The sequence below is a fragment of the Channa argus genome, chromosome 6, assembly GCF_033026475.1.
Source record: "Channa argus isolate prfri chromosome 6, Channa argus male v1.0, whole genome shotgun sequence".
NCBI classification, from domain to species: Eukaryota; Metazoa; Chordata; class Actinopteri; order Anabantiformes; family Channidae; genus Channa; species Channa argus.
Window position 1 is genome coordinate 29,002,510 of NC_090202.1, and position 16,019 is coordinate 29,018,528.

At 38.1% G+C, this 16,019-nt stretch overlaps 2 protein-coding genes across 5 annotated transcripts; one reads left to right on the plus strand and one right to left on the minus strand.

Moving 5' to 3' along the window:
* Window positions 1-1,979: 1,979 nt before the first annotated feature.
* On the minus strand, window positions 1,980-10,006 carry rnf169 (ring finger protein 169). The gene is made up of 6 exons (XM_067506229.1): window positions 9,692-10,006; window positions 8,778-8,797; window positions 8,211-8,300; window positions 7,270-7,370; window positions 6,962-7,052; window positions 1,980-5,793 (listed from the first exon to the last, which is right to left on the minus strand). The coding sequence occupies exons 1-6, from the start codon at window positions 9,957-9,959 to the stop codon at window positions 4,666-4,668; spliced, it is 1,698 nt and encodes a 565-aa protein (XP_067362330.1). The 5' UTR covers window positions 9,960-10,006; the 3' UTR covers window positions 1,980-4,665.
* On the plus strand, window positions 9,996-16,019 carry lipt2 (lipoyl(octanoyl) transferase 2). 4 transcript variants are annotated; one of them, XM_067506258.1, is made up of 5 exons: window positions 10,540-10,558; window positions 12,876-12,969; window positions 13,399-13,713; window positions 13,791-13,917; window positions 14,864-16,019. In XM_067506258.1, exons 3-5 carry the CDS (start codon window positions 13,405-13,407, stop codon window positions 15,085-15,087), a joined length of 660 nt encoding a protein of 219 aa, XP_067362359.1. In that variant the 5' UTR covers window positions 10,540-10,558; window positions 12,876-12,969; window positions 13,399-13,404; the 3' UTR covers window positions 15,088-16,019. The 4 variants fall into 4 exon arrangements, with proteins under 4 accessions (XP_067362356.1, XP_067362359.1, XP_067362360.1 ...); XM_067506255.1 differs by lacking the exon at window positions 12,876-12,969 and having other exon boundaries at window positions 9,996-10,558; XM_067506259.1 differs by lacking the exon at window positions 10,540-10,558 and having other exon boundaries at window positions 12,601-12,981.

Consider the following 16,019-nt stretch of genomic DNA (forward strand, 5'->3'; position numbering starts at 1 on the left):
AGCCACAATTTGCGCGCGCCTTCAATCAAGCGGAAATAAAAAGCAGTATTTCATTAATCTTTTAAAATATAATTCAATACAAAAATGAAATGCAGAGTATATAAAATACAAAGAACTGTGCAAAATATATTTATACAATACAAAATATCAGTAACATTAATATATTATGGTCCAAAAAGCCACAAAAGACCCACAAAGAGCTGACAAACAAAGACATCTATCTTAATTTAATCAAAGCCATGCACATTAAGGCAACTACAGAAGTGCAAAATGAATATAAGTTAAAATAAGAGATATAAACAGAAAACTACAAATAGTAAACTCTAAATGATGGGCAACTACAAAGCAGCGCGAAATGACTGCATAGTCACGCTTTTAAAATCTGGCTATACAAAACAGGCCTGCGACACCTTCCATGGGCCCATTGATGAATCATAATCTGTCCATGAGTATTTCAAATATCCGATTCATAAACAACCTGGTAACACAATGACAAAGGCTGGCAAGAAAAAACAAAAATAAACTTAATAAATGGTAAAAAATGACAGGACACATGTTGGGCTGTTCCATGTATTTTAGTTTTTCTAGATTTCCAGCAGCCTGAGCTCTCCTCCTGCTCTCACAAAACATCCATCAAACAGTCTCTGGTCATTTGGCACTCTGAAAAACAAGCCTAAAAACAGCCTACTCTCAATACTGTGCTGTCAGACTGCTCAAACTGAAAACTAACAACCTTTAACTTTCTAAAATGTGCATATCAGTGTTGTAGAGTACAGCTCACATAGCATCAGTTAAAGGCGCCCTTCCACTCACAAAAAATACAACAAAACCTTTAAATACGTCAAACTCTGTCAATAATAAAATAAAAGAATAAAAAAATAACAATTGTCAAGCTTCATTTGAAACATTTGGCAGGTGAGAGGAACTTTCAACTATCATTTATGTGATGATAAATGCAAAAACATTAATTGTAATAACCTGAAAAAATGGCTGCTTAAAAGGAGGGAATTTAATTCAAACTGTAAAATAATTAGCAAAATCATCAGCAGGAATGTGAAGTATTGCAGCTGATAGGTTAAAGCCGTATTCACATTGTAATGAAATGTGTAGTTGTGGAATGTAACTGATTACAATCAGTTAAATGCAATTTTGAGGTAATTGCATGTTGTCTACATTTTATTCTACTTTGTCTAGTCTACCAAATAGAATAAAATCATAAAGAAAATAAGTATACCAAAACAGTAAACACCGGAACAAAATCTGTAACATTACTGAATTTTGAGTGTTTGAGTAAGTGTTTTCACCTGTTTTAATTAAGAGGACAAACATGTGGCCACTAATTACAACTGCAGCTTTGAGTGGTTAAATTAACTAACGCTTATCTTAACAAATCCCCAGCTTCTGCTGTCAAACACACTTATCTTTGGTGTTTTCTGTATGGAATGTGGTGCGCTAGGTTTTTGTAAAAATTGGAAACTCAACACACTGATTCTTTCCCACACCAAAAACAAATGATTTTACTTTGCTCTTAAAGTTACAGTGTGCAACTTATTACTTGTTATTGATAACATGAGACTCCTAATCATTCCTACCTGCTCTGAAAAAGCTTTACTTCTTGTTATGCTCCAGCAAACTCCGCACAGCCTCTAAGCTAGTCGTAGTTAACAAATTACAATAAATAGGAAGCAAAAGAACTTTTTGTGGAGCAGAAATTGTTTCTCCTCAATGATTGGTCAGTGGGGTGAGCCTCACTCAGGCCTTTTAAGAAGTGAATATCTCTGTACTCCTGGGCAATCTGTCAGCTAGGCTTCCACCACACATCTCCACATTAAGGAGCAGTGTTGGACCCATTTTTTGGGGGTAAAAAAATGGTTGAAAACCTTTGTGCACTGCAAGTTTAAGTTTTTCTGGTAAAAAAGCTTTTCAGCTGTTAAATGTGTACATAAGGGTAATCGATCTTTAGTTAATACTATATTATGTCATTTGTTAGTAACATTATCAGCAACTAGTTTTATTTTTTTTTAAAAGCCACAAGACCAAATATACCTGCTGTTTTTAACCTTAGATTAATAAACAAAAACAAAAACTAATATTAAGCCTAAACCATTTTGTATTTTTGGTTGTTGGTTGGACAAAACCAAACTCTTTTCAGTATTGGCTGATATTTCATACATGTATATTTCTATGAATATTATGGTGCAGCCCCTATTTCTAGGCACAACTGAAAACTGCCTAGTTTAAACTAGTAGAATTGAATTCTTATTTGCTTTCCTTTACTGAGTTTATTTGTGCATTTCTGAACAATCACACTGGACTAAGGACCACCACACCAAAACTCTTACCAAAAACTTTGGGGTTTTTTTTTTGTTGATGGGAACATAATTCGACCTTGATCCAGCCCAACACCTTCTCTGCATAGCGCAAAGCAGTTTTTTTTTCTAAATATTTTCCTTCAGCTGCAGTTTTCTTAGTATATTAACCAGAATATTACCAGTTATTAGACAACGTTCCATGTTTCATAAATAAGAATTGTCACCAGCCACTCATTTAACTACTGAGCAAATGGCAACATGCTCACTTGCCCTATAATGATGCGTTTCAATTCATTTAGATTTTTCTCCGTAAAAAATATCAAACCAAATGGAAAAATGTAGAGTTCACTCTGATTTAGAACAACAAACTGTAGGTCTGAAAATGTCATATTAACTTAATGATGTGGTTAAAGCCTCAATATGTAAGATTCTTACATTAACTAACCATTAACAGGTAAAACCATTCAAATTGTTTTGACGTTTTACTGACATGTTTTAAGGTTAATGGCTTCTCGGTCTTCTCACTGGCAAAAGGTAAAAGAAATAAAAGTATATAAACATAGATGAACTGGTGAACTGGGGTTTCTGCTTGACGACTGACTAATCTTGTTGTGTTTACTTGATGTGTGGTTAGGTTGGGTTATACTTTTATTTTTTCATCATCCCCACGACAGAGTTTTAGGAAATGTAACAAACATTTAAAAAAACACACTAATAGGACAATGGAAGTGGTAATGCATGTTCTCTGGTTGCTGTATAACATTAGCTGTGTTGTTCAGGTTTAGACCCAGATTTCACTTTATATCAAGGTAATCCAAGTTCCGTGAGGTTATTTTAGTTGGATAGTTATATATAATTTGTTGTAAGGCCATTGTGTTTTGTTTGTGGTCAGCACACACAAGATTATTACACAAATCATGGATTACATAATAATGTCACTGTCACATTGCTGTTAGTGTTACTCTTTGACGGGACAATAAATTAAACTATGCAGTCAATAAAACTGTAACTTCTCAGTTTGCATCGTTTGGTTTTTCAGCTTTTAAACATGAACATGGGACTGGGACTTACAGCTCTACTGGCATTCATGACAGTTGCGTAAAAGCAAATGACACTCACACTAAAGTACCATTGCCTGTCTATTGAGGTTTTAAGCTTAACATTTTAACCCATTAGCCACCACTTAAAATACTGTGAATATGGCTTTTTACATGAAACTTTAAAGTCAAACACTGAACCATTGTCTTATACTCCAAGCTTTATCTGCATCTTTTGAATTTTGATCCCCAAAACCAGTAAAACTGTTCCAATCTCATGATTTTTCTCTAATGGAGAGTAACAAGGCAAACCGTAGAGTCTCCTGATCCAGACTGTAGAGCTCTGTTCTGTTCTTCAGGCAGAAATCCTTAATAATAAATCAGGGTCTATTTCAGTTTGTTCTGAGAGACAAACCTAAAGAATACAGTAACACATGAGCCACAGTGGTTGTGACAAAAACTCAGTCCACGTCTTCAAATGTTGACAAGACAACTGTTGAGACTGGAAGACTCAGCTGCAGACATGGACCAGTCATCATACTGAAAGGGCAAACTGGATAAAGCTTACTCATCTAATAGTTTTTACAATGGAAATGTTCCATCATCCTCAGTTTCTCAGCTGTTGATGCAGAATAATTGAATTATTGGAGGAAAGGTCAAGGCTGTCCAGCAACACATAAATCATCTGCGCTTTAAATATGTCATAGGACCAAAAAGGTCTATAATTCATTATTAGTGTCCTGGAATTCTGACACATACATGGAAAAATTAAAGCGCATGGGTTTTTACACATGTTCACGAAGAATTAACTGAATTAAATGCATTCTTCACCTAAACCTTTGAGTTTTAGACTTCCCTTTAGGTCTGAGAGGTGGATATAGAGACTTTTATTCTTCACACACACAACAGCTGTGCTGTGCAAATTTAATTTATCAACTCAACACCTTCATCAAGGTGACCAACATACCCAAACATATCTGTGAAGAATCACCATAAAAGAACTGGAAATAATGGATATTAAATATAATTAAGTAGCTGTAAAACTGATGAATGTTTGGGTTCAATACATGATTTGATATTTTTATCTTTATCAGTAAGCTTAGTGATTAGGTGATTTGCTGGTGAAAAAAACAACGTTTGGAAAAAATGTACAGGTTGAGGATTTATAACGTTTTTCATAACAGCATTTGAAAAAAAGCCAGACTGCTGTTGAGATGATGGTCATATACAAACATTCATACTTTTCGTTAAACCTTCACCTTTTGTCGCTTTGCATATATAAACCTCTTTGTGCCGAGTCAGCAGATGACTCCTTTCTAGTGTTTCTTGTTGATTCGTCGCGATCTCCTCAGGCCTCGCCTCCTACGATTTTGATTGGACATCCAGGATCGCAGAAAGTACTTGTTGGGGCTCCTCCTGCGATTAACAGACTGGTTCTCCAGGTCAAACTGTCTCTGCAGCTTCAGTGCGAGAGCCCGGTCCTGGCACTCCTGCTGGATCTGACTCGCGTACCTCTCGTCGAAGGCCTCCTTGCTGACTGCCAGCCTCTTCTTTAGTTCAGAGTCTAGGTCTGAGTCCAGGTGTTTGGTCTTCTGCTTCCTCTTCTTGCCTCTCTTTGAGGTAAACTGGTTATGGATGCTACTGTCAGACTCCTTCTTGGGACTCTGTGAGTCCTTTGGCACTAATTTACAGGACTGAAACACAGAGTTTTTGGTGTATGGTGAGAACGATTGTTTTTTACTAAAAACTGCTCCTCCACTGCAGGATTCAGGAGTGCCAACTGTCGACTCAAAGTCTGAACTTCCTCTGAATGTTGCCTCACTGCTGTAGCGGATAGCAGGGACCCGGATCTTCACAGACTGTTTCTGGAAGCTGTCCATGTCTCCAGCTGGAGGGTCAAAGAGTAGCCTTCTCTTGTTGACCGACATCACTCCATCTCCAGCTGAGGACTGATGAGTCTTTGAGATGTCCTCTCCCCCACTGGTCTTGTGATGCTCAGTGACAGGGCTTGTCAGTGTGGCCTTGGAGTTTACTTTTAGACTCTGGCGGTCCAGTTCAATCTGCCTCCACTTCTGCAGGACAGCAGGACTGGCCTCATAGCTAGTTGCCTTCTGCAGGCCACGGTTCAGATTCCGAGGGGTCGACTTTACGATGGTGGGCTCCATCAGACGGCCATCTGGTAGACGTTTAGGTGGCGTGCACGGGGAACAGACGATGGGTTTAAAGTGGTTGAGCTCCTCAGAGATGCTGTCATTGCTGTCTGGGCTGATGGAGTGCTCAGATCGGGGGGGAGGGAGGACGAGGGGAGTTGTTGATGATGATGATGTTGTGACAACAGCTCGCCAGGTAAACTTCCGGTCGGGAGCTGTGATCGGTGCTGACACAGAGCGACTGTTCTCAGAGGAAAGGAGGATTCCTGCCGTGTAGCTGTGGCTGATACCAACCTGGCAGAGCACAGAGCGAAAGAAATAAAGATTATAACAAAGAGGCAGGAGCTTCTATGCTGCTATCAGACAGCAGGCAAAGTTTTACTACAGGGTTATATAGATTTGAAGCCATTGTTTCTTTGATTTTAAGATGTTCAAGAGTTTTTAGTTTTTTAAAACTACAAGTGCAGCAGAGTGGGTGCTTGCGTCAAGATAGATGTTAGTTCCTAATGCTTGGGAGTATGGACGTCACAATGTCATGTCACGTAACGAACCAACCAGCGAGTACTCCATGCCACAGATGGGAGTTCAACAGACTGCATCTGCATTGGATGGTTAGCTAAAATGTTGATATTACTGTGGAAATGTGTGTGTTATTTCCAGTGTGTGCTGGATCGTCAACAAATGCAGCTGCAAAGAATCATATAGCTGAATCTGACATCCAAAGTACACTTGTTTACATTTACATTTAGCAGACGCTTTTATCCAAAGCGACTTATAAGTGAGGTACAAGGCAACCAAAAATTTAAGTCAAGGAGAAAACATAGCAAAGTCTTCACAGTTCACAAGATGCAAGTGTGACAAAGATCAGAAAGGTTTTTTTTTTTTTTTATTGATTTAGAGTTCTGTTTTCAGCAGTTTTTGAATATTGGGAGAGTCTGTTGAGCGTGCCGAGTGTGGTAGCTCATTCCACCATCGTGGGATCATTGCGCTAAAATTATTTTCTTGGTGTCTTCTGTGCGGTGCGGTACTTGTTGAATGAATGTAGTGGAGTAAATATTTCCCAAGAGAGTTAGCAAGCTATTTTGACAACCTTTCCCCCCTCCAAAATTCACTTCAGAACAGTAGTGATCTGCTTATTTGTTTCTTGCACTGAAATTAATTGCCAAAAATGTGCATGGATGGACTCCAGGAGCACCAACCATTGATTGCAGATTTGCATCTCTATTTTCAGAAAGTGAACGTGAGTGTTACTACACTCTCCAGTCAGCCACCAGCTCTCCCTTATCCTACTTCCTTTCTGAGCAGAGGCGTTCCAACTACAAACATCAGCCTTCATTCATGGTGCAATCCTACATCAGGTTTTACTGCAGAGTACTGCAGTTCCATTTGATGCTAAACTGATGAACAATAGTTCCAAAATAAACCAGGTACCTATGCAAATGTCTTGACTTTGGTGTCATACCTGGTCCACTGGGTTTGGCTGGGTGGTGACCTTTATCTTCCCCCCTCTGTCCTCCACTGAGTCAGTGCAGCTTCGACTCCTCTGACAACCACTGAAAAAGAAAAAGACAAATACAGACCTGAAACAAAGCATCAGCAATTCAACTTGTGCCTGTAAGAAGATTTTTTTCTAACCCCATTTTAAAGCCCCAACAGACGTTGAAAGGTTTGGCTTTCCAAAAAAAGAAAACACAGTGACCTTCCCCCAGTGACAACAATATGATTTATTAATAACACGCCTGATGAAGATGTTTGACTTGTTCTGCTCACCCAGTGAACGCAGATGAGGTTTTGGTTTTCCTGATGAACGCAGAAATGTTTCTAATCCTCCTGGTAATCGGCTCCTCATTCTCAGAGTCAGAAAGAACTCCCTGATGAAAAACAACAATTTTAAATTCAAACTGGCGAGAAATTGTCACGGTAAGGTCAGTAGGGGTTCAGTAAACTTTAGTAAACTCAAAAAAATATAAGTGTGTATAAAGCAGGGCTGCACAAGATTAGAAAAACTCACACAGCAAATTTGATGATACATTTCATATTTAAAAAATACAGATATTCTCACCAGATGCCTTAAATGGCTCTAGTTGGAAAGAATCAATCATCTTAGAACAATTTGGGTGAGTATGTAAGCTGATAAATCTCCACTGAAATGCACTGTCTTTCTTTGATATTTCTTAGGCAAATAAAGGATTTGCTAGTGGGGTGGAGAGAGTAGACAGAAAATATGACAGGAGACATCGAGCTGGACTGAAACCCAGGACACTGAGGTTATGAGAGAGAACTGCAGTTCTCCCGGTATTCTCTCTTGTCCTCCATTTTCTCACTCTCTGAAATATAATACGTCTTGATTTTAAGAAATCTGATATCAAGCAGCACTGAAACACACAGGTTAGGAGCTGTGGAGTTAATTCCAAGTTAATTAACCTAAAAACAGTGTTGTGACACATTGTACAGTTTAGACAATGCTATGAAAAATGCATTGTCTAAACGATGCATGGATATAATCGACTCCGAAAATCAATGTGTCGCAAGCAGGGTTCAAAATTAACGGTGTACCATTGTCCCAGGGACAAAAACATTCAGGATCTGAGACAGTTTGGGGATAATAAGGAAAATTACATCATAGTACGTATATTAATTGTTAAAGGTTAACTACAGCACAAAAATATCAATATTTTAAAAAGTTACGTGTAGAGTATACTGAAACTTACGGGCTTGTCATGTCGAATTGATCCAGATTCATCTTTACAGATCAGAGTGTTTCTTCTCCTCAACTCATCTCTGTCCTCAGACAACAACAGCTGAAACACCACAGTGATAAACAGAAATTGTTAAATTAAATCCAAATGGAGCAAACTTCATCACAGCTTTGTCTTGTCTCTACATGAATGGAATTTGAAGTATAATCAACATCTGAAGTATTATTATTAATTTCTATTAATCTATATTTGTTTTATTAAGATAATACTTGGTACAACAACAACCTTGATTTGTTATAAAGAATAACAGCTTGTGCAAATAAGCTTTCAGCTTGATAAGACTGTTAACTGAAGGTGGAAAATAACTAAGTATATTTACTCGAGCACTGTACTTAAACATAAATTTTAAGTTTTGGTACTTTGTCGAAGTGATTGAATATTTTACTTAGAATTTTTTACTGTTCCTCAACTCCATTTATTTCAAGCTTTAGTTTCTTTGCAGATACAGATTGTTAAAACAGGACCTAACATACTAATGAATGCTAGTGTATTATTATGGAGGAAGCCAGTCCAACTTACCTTGTGTTTTCCAGCTGGTCCTGATAAAACGTCAGATGATTTTGGGATGAAAGCAAGAAGAGATTAAAAAAAATACATGAAAGTACTGAAACTATTACACAACTAGCAGAGTATCAGCAATCAACTTTTTGTTGCTCAACTAGGCAAATAGGTTAATTGACTAATCGATGCTGATCTACACATTTCAAATGATCTATGAAAGGAAAGGAGCATTTTGTGTTAAAAGGTGTCCAGGTTATACGTGGTAGAAGTTCAATACTAAAGTGAAAATAGAATCACTTGACGAAAATACTTAGATCGAGCCTAAGTAGAAAAGGAATCGGTGCTGAAGAGTTAAATGACGTTGATTTAATCAGACTGGACACAAACAAAAGTCGGAAAACTAAGAGATAACTATTACTGTAGTAAATCAGCTCCTCCTGCAGCTGTACAAGTCTGGACAAGTCTTCCAACACCAGACCTGAATAGAGAACTGACCAAAAACTACAAAATAACTTTCATAAATGTAGGTGAATGTAATTTATTTAAAATCATTGAAGAGTTTTCTGGTCTTTTCTGATACTCTTTGTTTTGTGTATTTGTGTCAGACTGAAGTTAATGCAGGTCTGATTCTGATTCGGCAAATTCAAAGTAGACTCCAGAATAATAGAATAAAACCCATTTTGTTTCTGGTTTTCATAGAACACAGTATTAACTGTGCTGTTTTCAATTCTACTTGTGTGACATTAAAAAACTCTTCAGGCCTCCTGTTGTCAGAATTGAACTTATAGTAAAGTTACACTGAACGCTGTAAAATTATCGTTGCTTCGACGTTTTTCCTTCTGGCGGGTTTGTAAAATAATCACCCAGTGGCGCTGCTAAAAAAAAAAAAAAAGCGGAATGCGAGCTGTAGTTTCCTCGGTAATCACACAGACCTCTCCGGCTGTCGCAGTCCCTCCTGCCCGGTCTGCTGCTGCTTCTCTCGGGGTCACTCCTCCGCCGGTGCCGCTCCTCGTTGCCGGAATGTCTCCGGGCCAGACAGAGCGGACAGGCCGGGTGTCCACAGGGCAGTCTACCACCGGGCTGAGCCACCATGCACGCCGCACACTTCGCCTCTTCCTCCGTGAAGGACGGACCCGGACCCAGACCCGGACCCGGACCCGTACCCAGCTCCGAGCCCGGGCCGGGACCTGCGGTCGCCATCTTCCCTGGTGTGTCTTCTCTCCGGTCCGCTCTGAAAACAAACCCCGCCCTGCGCGAGCGCAGAGTGGACGCGCGTGCAGCCCGCCAACCGCGAGCCTGGAACACGGCGCGAGCCTCGGTGATTTGTGAGTCACCTAAACTTCAAAATAAAACAGGCTCGTTTGTGCGGGTTTACACAGGCTAACACTGCGGGGTTCCTGTCCGACATGTTCGCACTAATAGAAACAGTTTTGCAATGGATTTGTGCTAAATTAGCAATTGCCAGTCGGTTTTCGCTATTTACCACTAGATAATGTATTTTGCGTGTTTTACCTGAACTAGTTTTAATTTCACATCATTCTAAGTCACCACTGGACGCGCGATTACTGTGTGAGTTTGTATAGTGGTATATGGTAAAGGATCTACACGTATGTAGCGCTTTTCTACGTGTTGGCTTTACACTGCCTCTCATTCAGTCATTCACAAACAGAGTCCCAGACTCAATCACAAACCGATGCTTGGAGCTGAACACTCAATGGGAGCAACTAACTTGGGGTTCAGTGTCTTGCTCAGCTGTGGGATTGGTGGACGACCGGTTTGCCTCCTGCGCCACAGTCGAAGTGTGTATGATAGATTTGCTGTCGGAACAACCCACTTTTTGATAATTTCCAGCAGCGGAGCTAACTGTTAGCTTCTGGCTGTCAACAAACAAGCTAACTTTTAGCTAACGGTTGTTTGCTAAAACTATCGGTTTATTCTCATACTGCTTCTGTGTCTCAGTGTAAATGTAACGTTACGGCTGTGTTTAATTTCTGCACAACACTACAAAATAGCTAAGTACATGTAATCAGTTGCAATTAGCTTCATTTAATCATCTCCGTTAATAAAGTGATGCATACATGTGAATGCATTATAATCCAATTATCTGCTTAATGACTACTTATCCTTTGGTTATTTGAAGTTAAACATTAAATGCAAAGCTTGTTACAGAGGAAATTAGTGTTTCATTACAGAGTCACAGCGTAGCAGCTTGACTATCTTTGTGAACAACGTTACCAGGTCCTCTTTTTCTTTTAGTCCATAATTAACCCTTTGCTGATAAAATACATACGATGTTTGTTGTTTTTGATTAAATGTCATAGATTTACAGTGTGTACAGAAATATTGTGTTGTCAAATTTAGATCAGTGGCAAGGGTTTCAAAGATCCCTCTAGCGTCCATAATATATATAAAGTATATATATATATATATATGAGTCTCCTGCATATATTTAAATTATTGATTTGACTACATAAGTTTATGACTATTTATATATGATATTATTTGTTTATGACTAATATTTTATGTTAAGTTAACCGTTGACTCTAAATTCCCTTCAGCTGTCAAAGTGAAACGTTGTCTGTCAGTGTGTGTCTATGTTGGCCCTGAGACAGACTGGAGACCTGTCCAGGTTTGACCCCGCCTATCGCCCAATGACAGCTGGGACAGGCTCCAGCCCTCTACAACCCTATACAGCATAAGTGGTTACAGATGATGAATGGATGGATGGATATTTTAGTATTCTGATCCAGATCATCATGTTTCCACCTTCATGCTTCACTGGCAGAGTTAGGCAGGCATCTGGCCTTTTTTAAATGAACTCTGTCTGGCACATGTTCTTTCCTTGCTTGTTATATTAAGAGGTGGTTATAATGTTTTGGCCCCCCTTTCATTTCAAATAGAGTATTTAAATAAATGTCTAATAACCAAAGGAAAAGTACTTTGTTTGCAGATAATTGAATTTTAATGCATTATTCTTTTTATTAATGGAGATGAATTGAGTGAAGCTAATTGTAATGTTGATTCCTTCATAGAGTCGGGTTTATAAATATTCGACCAATGATAAGGACTTGCTAAGGTTGTTCAGAAATACTCAGTTAAGCTGACCACGGTATTTGTCTCTTTGTCAATGTGACATGAGAAGGAGAAGAATTAACAAGACACAATTATTTCAGTACAAGGACGTCAAAATTGTATTGTAAAGTACCTAATAAAGTAAGTAGTTACTTATATAAAAGATATTTGGACTATAATTAATTAACGTGTATGACCGTGTATCACTTTATTAATGTCCTCATGTACCGAAATGGAGCGTCCAGCGGTGACTTCCTGTGACTCGGTGCTTTTACTTTAAAAATCCCGAGCATCCGTTTTCATAGTTCTTCACAGAGCGGAAAGAAAAATGAACTGAGCGAGTCCACAAGTTTCAAAAAAGTAGATTGTAAAAAGAAGCAGGAGACGCTGCAACACGTCTTTGCTATTTCTACAATGCCAACATTTGTGTTACGATCTAGAATTATCATCATTACATTGCAATACGCTTCTATAAAACTAAAAATATACTAATTTGGGTATATACATTTAAAAAGAGCATTTGTGTAAAATAGCATAAAAGTTTATTAATTTGTGAATGAATTATGTTCTAGACGATAGATTAAAAATGGATGAAAATAGGTGAAAAATTGGTGAAAATGTCAGTTAATAAAATAAAGTTTAATATTTTCAACATGGTAACCTTTTGTTTATTTTATAATTTACTACATTATTACTTTAAAAACAAACTTTGATATGTAATATGTTCATTATATTTACATACTTTTTGATTATTTATTTTTGGCTCGTTTTCGTCTCCTGTCTATTGTGTGCACTATTTGCTGTATAGAAATGCTCACTAGAACATTAATAGGTAGATGTAACATGACTATCAGTAACAAGAAAATGAAATACAGTGAACATAAAATAATTATAATGAAACTTCTAGAATGTAGATAATTTCCCAACTTAATTACCATAAGGGGATTAAAGCCCAGTACAAATCAAAACTGTATATCTAGAAAATATATTTCTTAATAAAATAAAGTTTTGCGTTTTATTGTGAAACCTTTGAACCGGAAATAGACGACTGCGGAAGAAGATGAGAAAACCAAAAATGGCGGTTCAGTGAGAGCTGGTAGAGGAGAATTCCTAACAGCTGGCCCAGGAAGATACAAAGGTAAAAACAAAGGTAGAAACTAAACACATTTATTAACAGACATTTGTTTAAACTGAATGTCGTTTCACGTGAAACAATAAAGACCCATTAAACAGCTTTAAAAGCAGAAACTCAGTGTGAAGCAAAACCGTTAAAACTGTTTTACTTGAAAACGGCAACATCTGCTGGTCATATTCTGCATCTGCATCTGTGAGAAAGAAATTGAGACTATGATGAGACCAAGTCTTTTTCAAAACTTGACAAGAGTTTATAATCTGCAGCGATGAACTTTACCAGGACAGTGTTCAGTACTGGTAAAAATGATAAGTGATATGACAGGAAGGCTGAGTGGCAGTGCCATATCAGAAAACCTCCCCAGGATAATAAATGTGTTAACTTATTAGATTTACCTGAAAGCTTGTGTGTTAACACTCTGATGTCTGGTCTCAGTTCTGGATGCAGAGCGGCAGGCCTGTGGTGGAGGTGGTCCGTTTGGGCCTCGTCTCCTATCAGGAGGCTCTGAGGCTGCAGCATTTCTATGTGAACCGGCACAGATCTGGTCCTGCTCATGCTCTGCTGTTGTGTCAGCACCTGCCAGTCTACACCACTGGGATCCGTAATAAACCCTACCCTGCCTCACTGTTGAACCAACTCAGCCTGCTGGGTGCCGAGGTGCACAGAACCAACCGAGGAGGGCTCATCACCTTTCACGGGCCGGGGCAGCTGGTCTGCTACCCTGTACTAAACCTGAGCAGCTTCAAAAAGGTTTTAACTTGTGTGTTCATTAGTTTAATATGAATAAGTGCAAAGGGACGTGTTAAATATGAGTTCTGTTCTCCCAGAGTGTTCGCTGGTACGTCTGTGAGCTGGAGAAGACCATAATCTCAGTCTGCAACAGGTTTGGTATCGAAGCAGTGACGTCTCCTGACACTGGAGTTTGGGTCGGGGACAACAAGATCTGTGCCATAGGTAGAATGCTTTGTTTCTTATCATAAACCAGTTGTTTCAAATTAGATTAATTAAGCTCTCTTAAACTGTATGAACATTAAAACAAAAGGATACATCAGGTTTATCGCCAGGTAGGTTTCATAGACATGATGGGAAACTAATTTACATAATGACACAGAAATAACAAAAAAAGACTCATGAATACTGACTGAATATCCTCTGGAATTTTCCTAGAAGTTTGCCTATTAAATATTGTTGGTTAGAAACCTAAGCAAATGAACACATAGAAGAAAGGTATATTTTGAAAACTATGTATATATAGATTACATTCACATCTAGACTCACTGTAATAAGCAGTTCTTTATTTATTTATTAATTTATGATTATTATGAGTCTGATATGTATGAAAGAGACCAGGAATTGACAAGGATTAGGAGAAATAACATCAGTCACAGAAAATTTGAGCCATGGAGTTTAAATCAACTGCACTCAGGGTGAGCGATTGGTTTTAGCTAAGGCTAACCACAGCTGACCTAATGCTGCACTCACATCACAGTGTTGTAAAGTTTATTATCACATACCAGGACATAATCAAACTAGTGCAAGTCTTCTGATACTGGCAGAAGTATTAATACTTGGTTGTAACAATAACAAATGTACAAGAATCAACTTGTTTCTCAAATTTTTAGATTAATCCACTTTTGAGAGAGGGGAGAGACACAGGAGCATCTGTTCAGATTTTCATAGTGAGCCTGTTAGATATAAAATATGACTATAAAGAATAGAAGAATGAGTGTGCAATGGGAAATTGTGGTGGCATATAAAGGGGAATGATTGCGTCGCTGTCCAAATATATATAGTATTTGAAAGAAAGGCTTTGTTGAAACTCTCTTCATGTGAAATTACCATTCAAAAGAGACAAGTAGCATCTCTCCTTTATATGGATGTTGTTTTCTTATGTCTTTAGGAATCCACTGTGGTCGATATGTGACGTCTCATGGCTTGGCTCTGAACTGTAACACAGACCTGTTGTGGTTCAGCCACATTGTACCGTGTGGTATTGAAGGGAAAGGAGTGACATCACTGAGCACTGAACTGCAGAGAGATGTTAGCGTGGAGGAGACCATTCCTCACCTGCTTGATGCCTTCGCAGACCGGTTCAACTGTCAGCTGACTGACAAAGACAACTGAACCTGCAGGGAATAGTGAAGTGACTATCACCATAGAAACTGACCTAGTAGAACTTTCTATGGTCAACATGACGGACGTTCTGTTGAATTCATTTCTGTGCCACTACATCAAAAAGGATTTAAAGCCAAGTGTTTCTGATTCAGTCTCCTTGTGTTTCCTTGAGTGTTTTAATGCAATCTTACAAAAAAGTCTGAGACTAAAATCTGAAAAATCTGATTATAGGCTCTAAAGTTTTGCCACGACTGTGTTTGCCCTCACACATTGATAAAATTGACAAATTTAAGAGAAATGCTAAAAGCTAATCTGCCTCCTCCTGCCCCAACAAATAACCAACTTCAGTAGTGCTTATTGTTTATTTTGTTAAATTATAATATTAATATAATATTATTTATTTATTCTTGGATTAAACTAACTTAATTTTCAAAATGTTATTTTGTATTTTTTTGTACCATGGAACTAAAATGCAATTGTGAAAAAAAACCCTGAAAACGCTTCTTGGGAACAAAACATTTTTAAAGGTTTAAATGTTTCGTCCCCAGAAAGGCAGCACTGAATTCATACATTAAAATTACCTTAGGGTTCAGATTATGTATTGTATATATTAGTTGGTACATGTCCAAATTTGAGGCTAATTAATGAAGTGTAGTTGGCTTTAATGAATGGACTGTAATGAGTTTCCTTGATGTAATAATGGGTTTTTGACAAGTAAAACACAATAAAAATCTTTTATGTTACTAACGCTATTTGAAACAAACATGGCAGCCTAACAGTCACAGGGGCTATTTTTTAAAGCTGGGCGCTATTGCCCTGATTATACTTACATTCTATTACTGTACAGAATATGTCCACCACTGCTACTTGTTGGTTTGTTTGATTATTGTCTTGAGGCACCCTTAGGATTGTGCTTACGGATTCTTCTCCATTTAAAAGCA

What these genes read in the sequence shown, in the direction of transcription:
- lipt2 (XM_067506255.1), top strand. Translation starts at nt 10,349, where the DNA reads ATGGTAAAGGATCTACACGTATGTAGCGCTTTTCTACGTGTTGGCTTT. An exon ending in CCTCCTGCGCCACAGTCGAA is followed by an intron (nt 10,559 to 13,398) that starts GTGTGTATGATA and finishes GTCTGGTCTCAG; the next exon opens with TTCTGGATGCAGAGCGGCAG. An exon ending in ACCTGAGCAGCTTCAAAAAG is followed by an intron (nt 13,714 to 13,790) that starts GTTTTAACTTGT and finishes CTGTTCTCCCAG; the next exon opens with AGTGTTCGCTGGTACGTCTG.
- rnf169 (XM_067506229.1), bottom strand. Translation starts at nt 9,959, where the DNA reads ATGGCGACCGCAGGTCCCGGCCCGGGCTCGGAGCTGGGTACGGGTCCG. An exon ending in CAATTCGACATGACAAGCCC is followed by an intron (nt 7,371 to 8,210) that starts GTAAGTTTCAGT and finishes GTTTTTCATCAG; the next exon opens with GGAGTTCTTTCTGACTCTGA. An exon ending in AGCCAAACCCAGTGGACCAG is followed by an intron (nt 5,794 to 6,961) that starts GTATGACACCAA and finishes GTGCTCTGCCAG; the next exon opens with GTTGGTATCAGCCACAGCTA.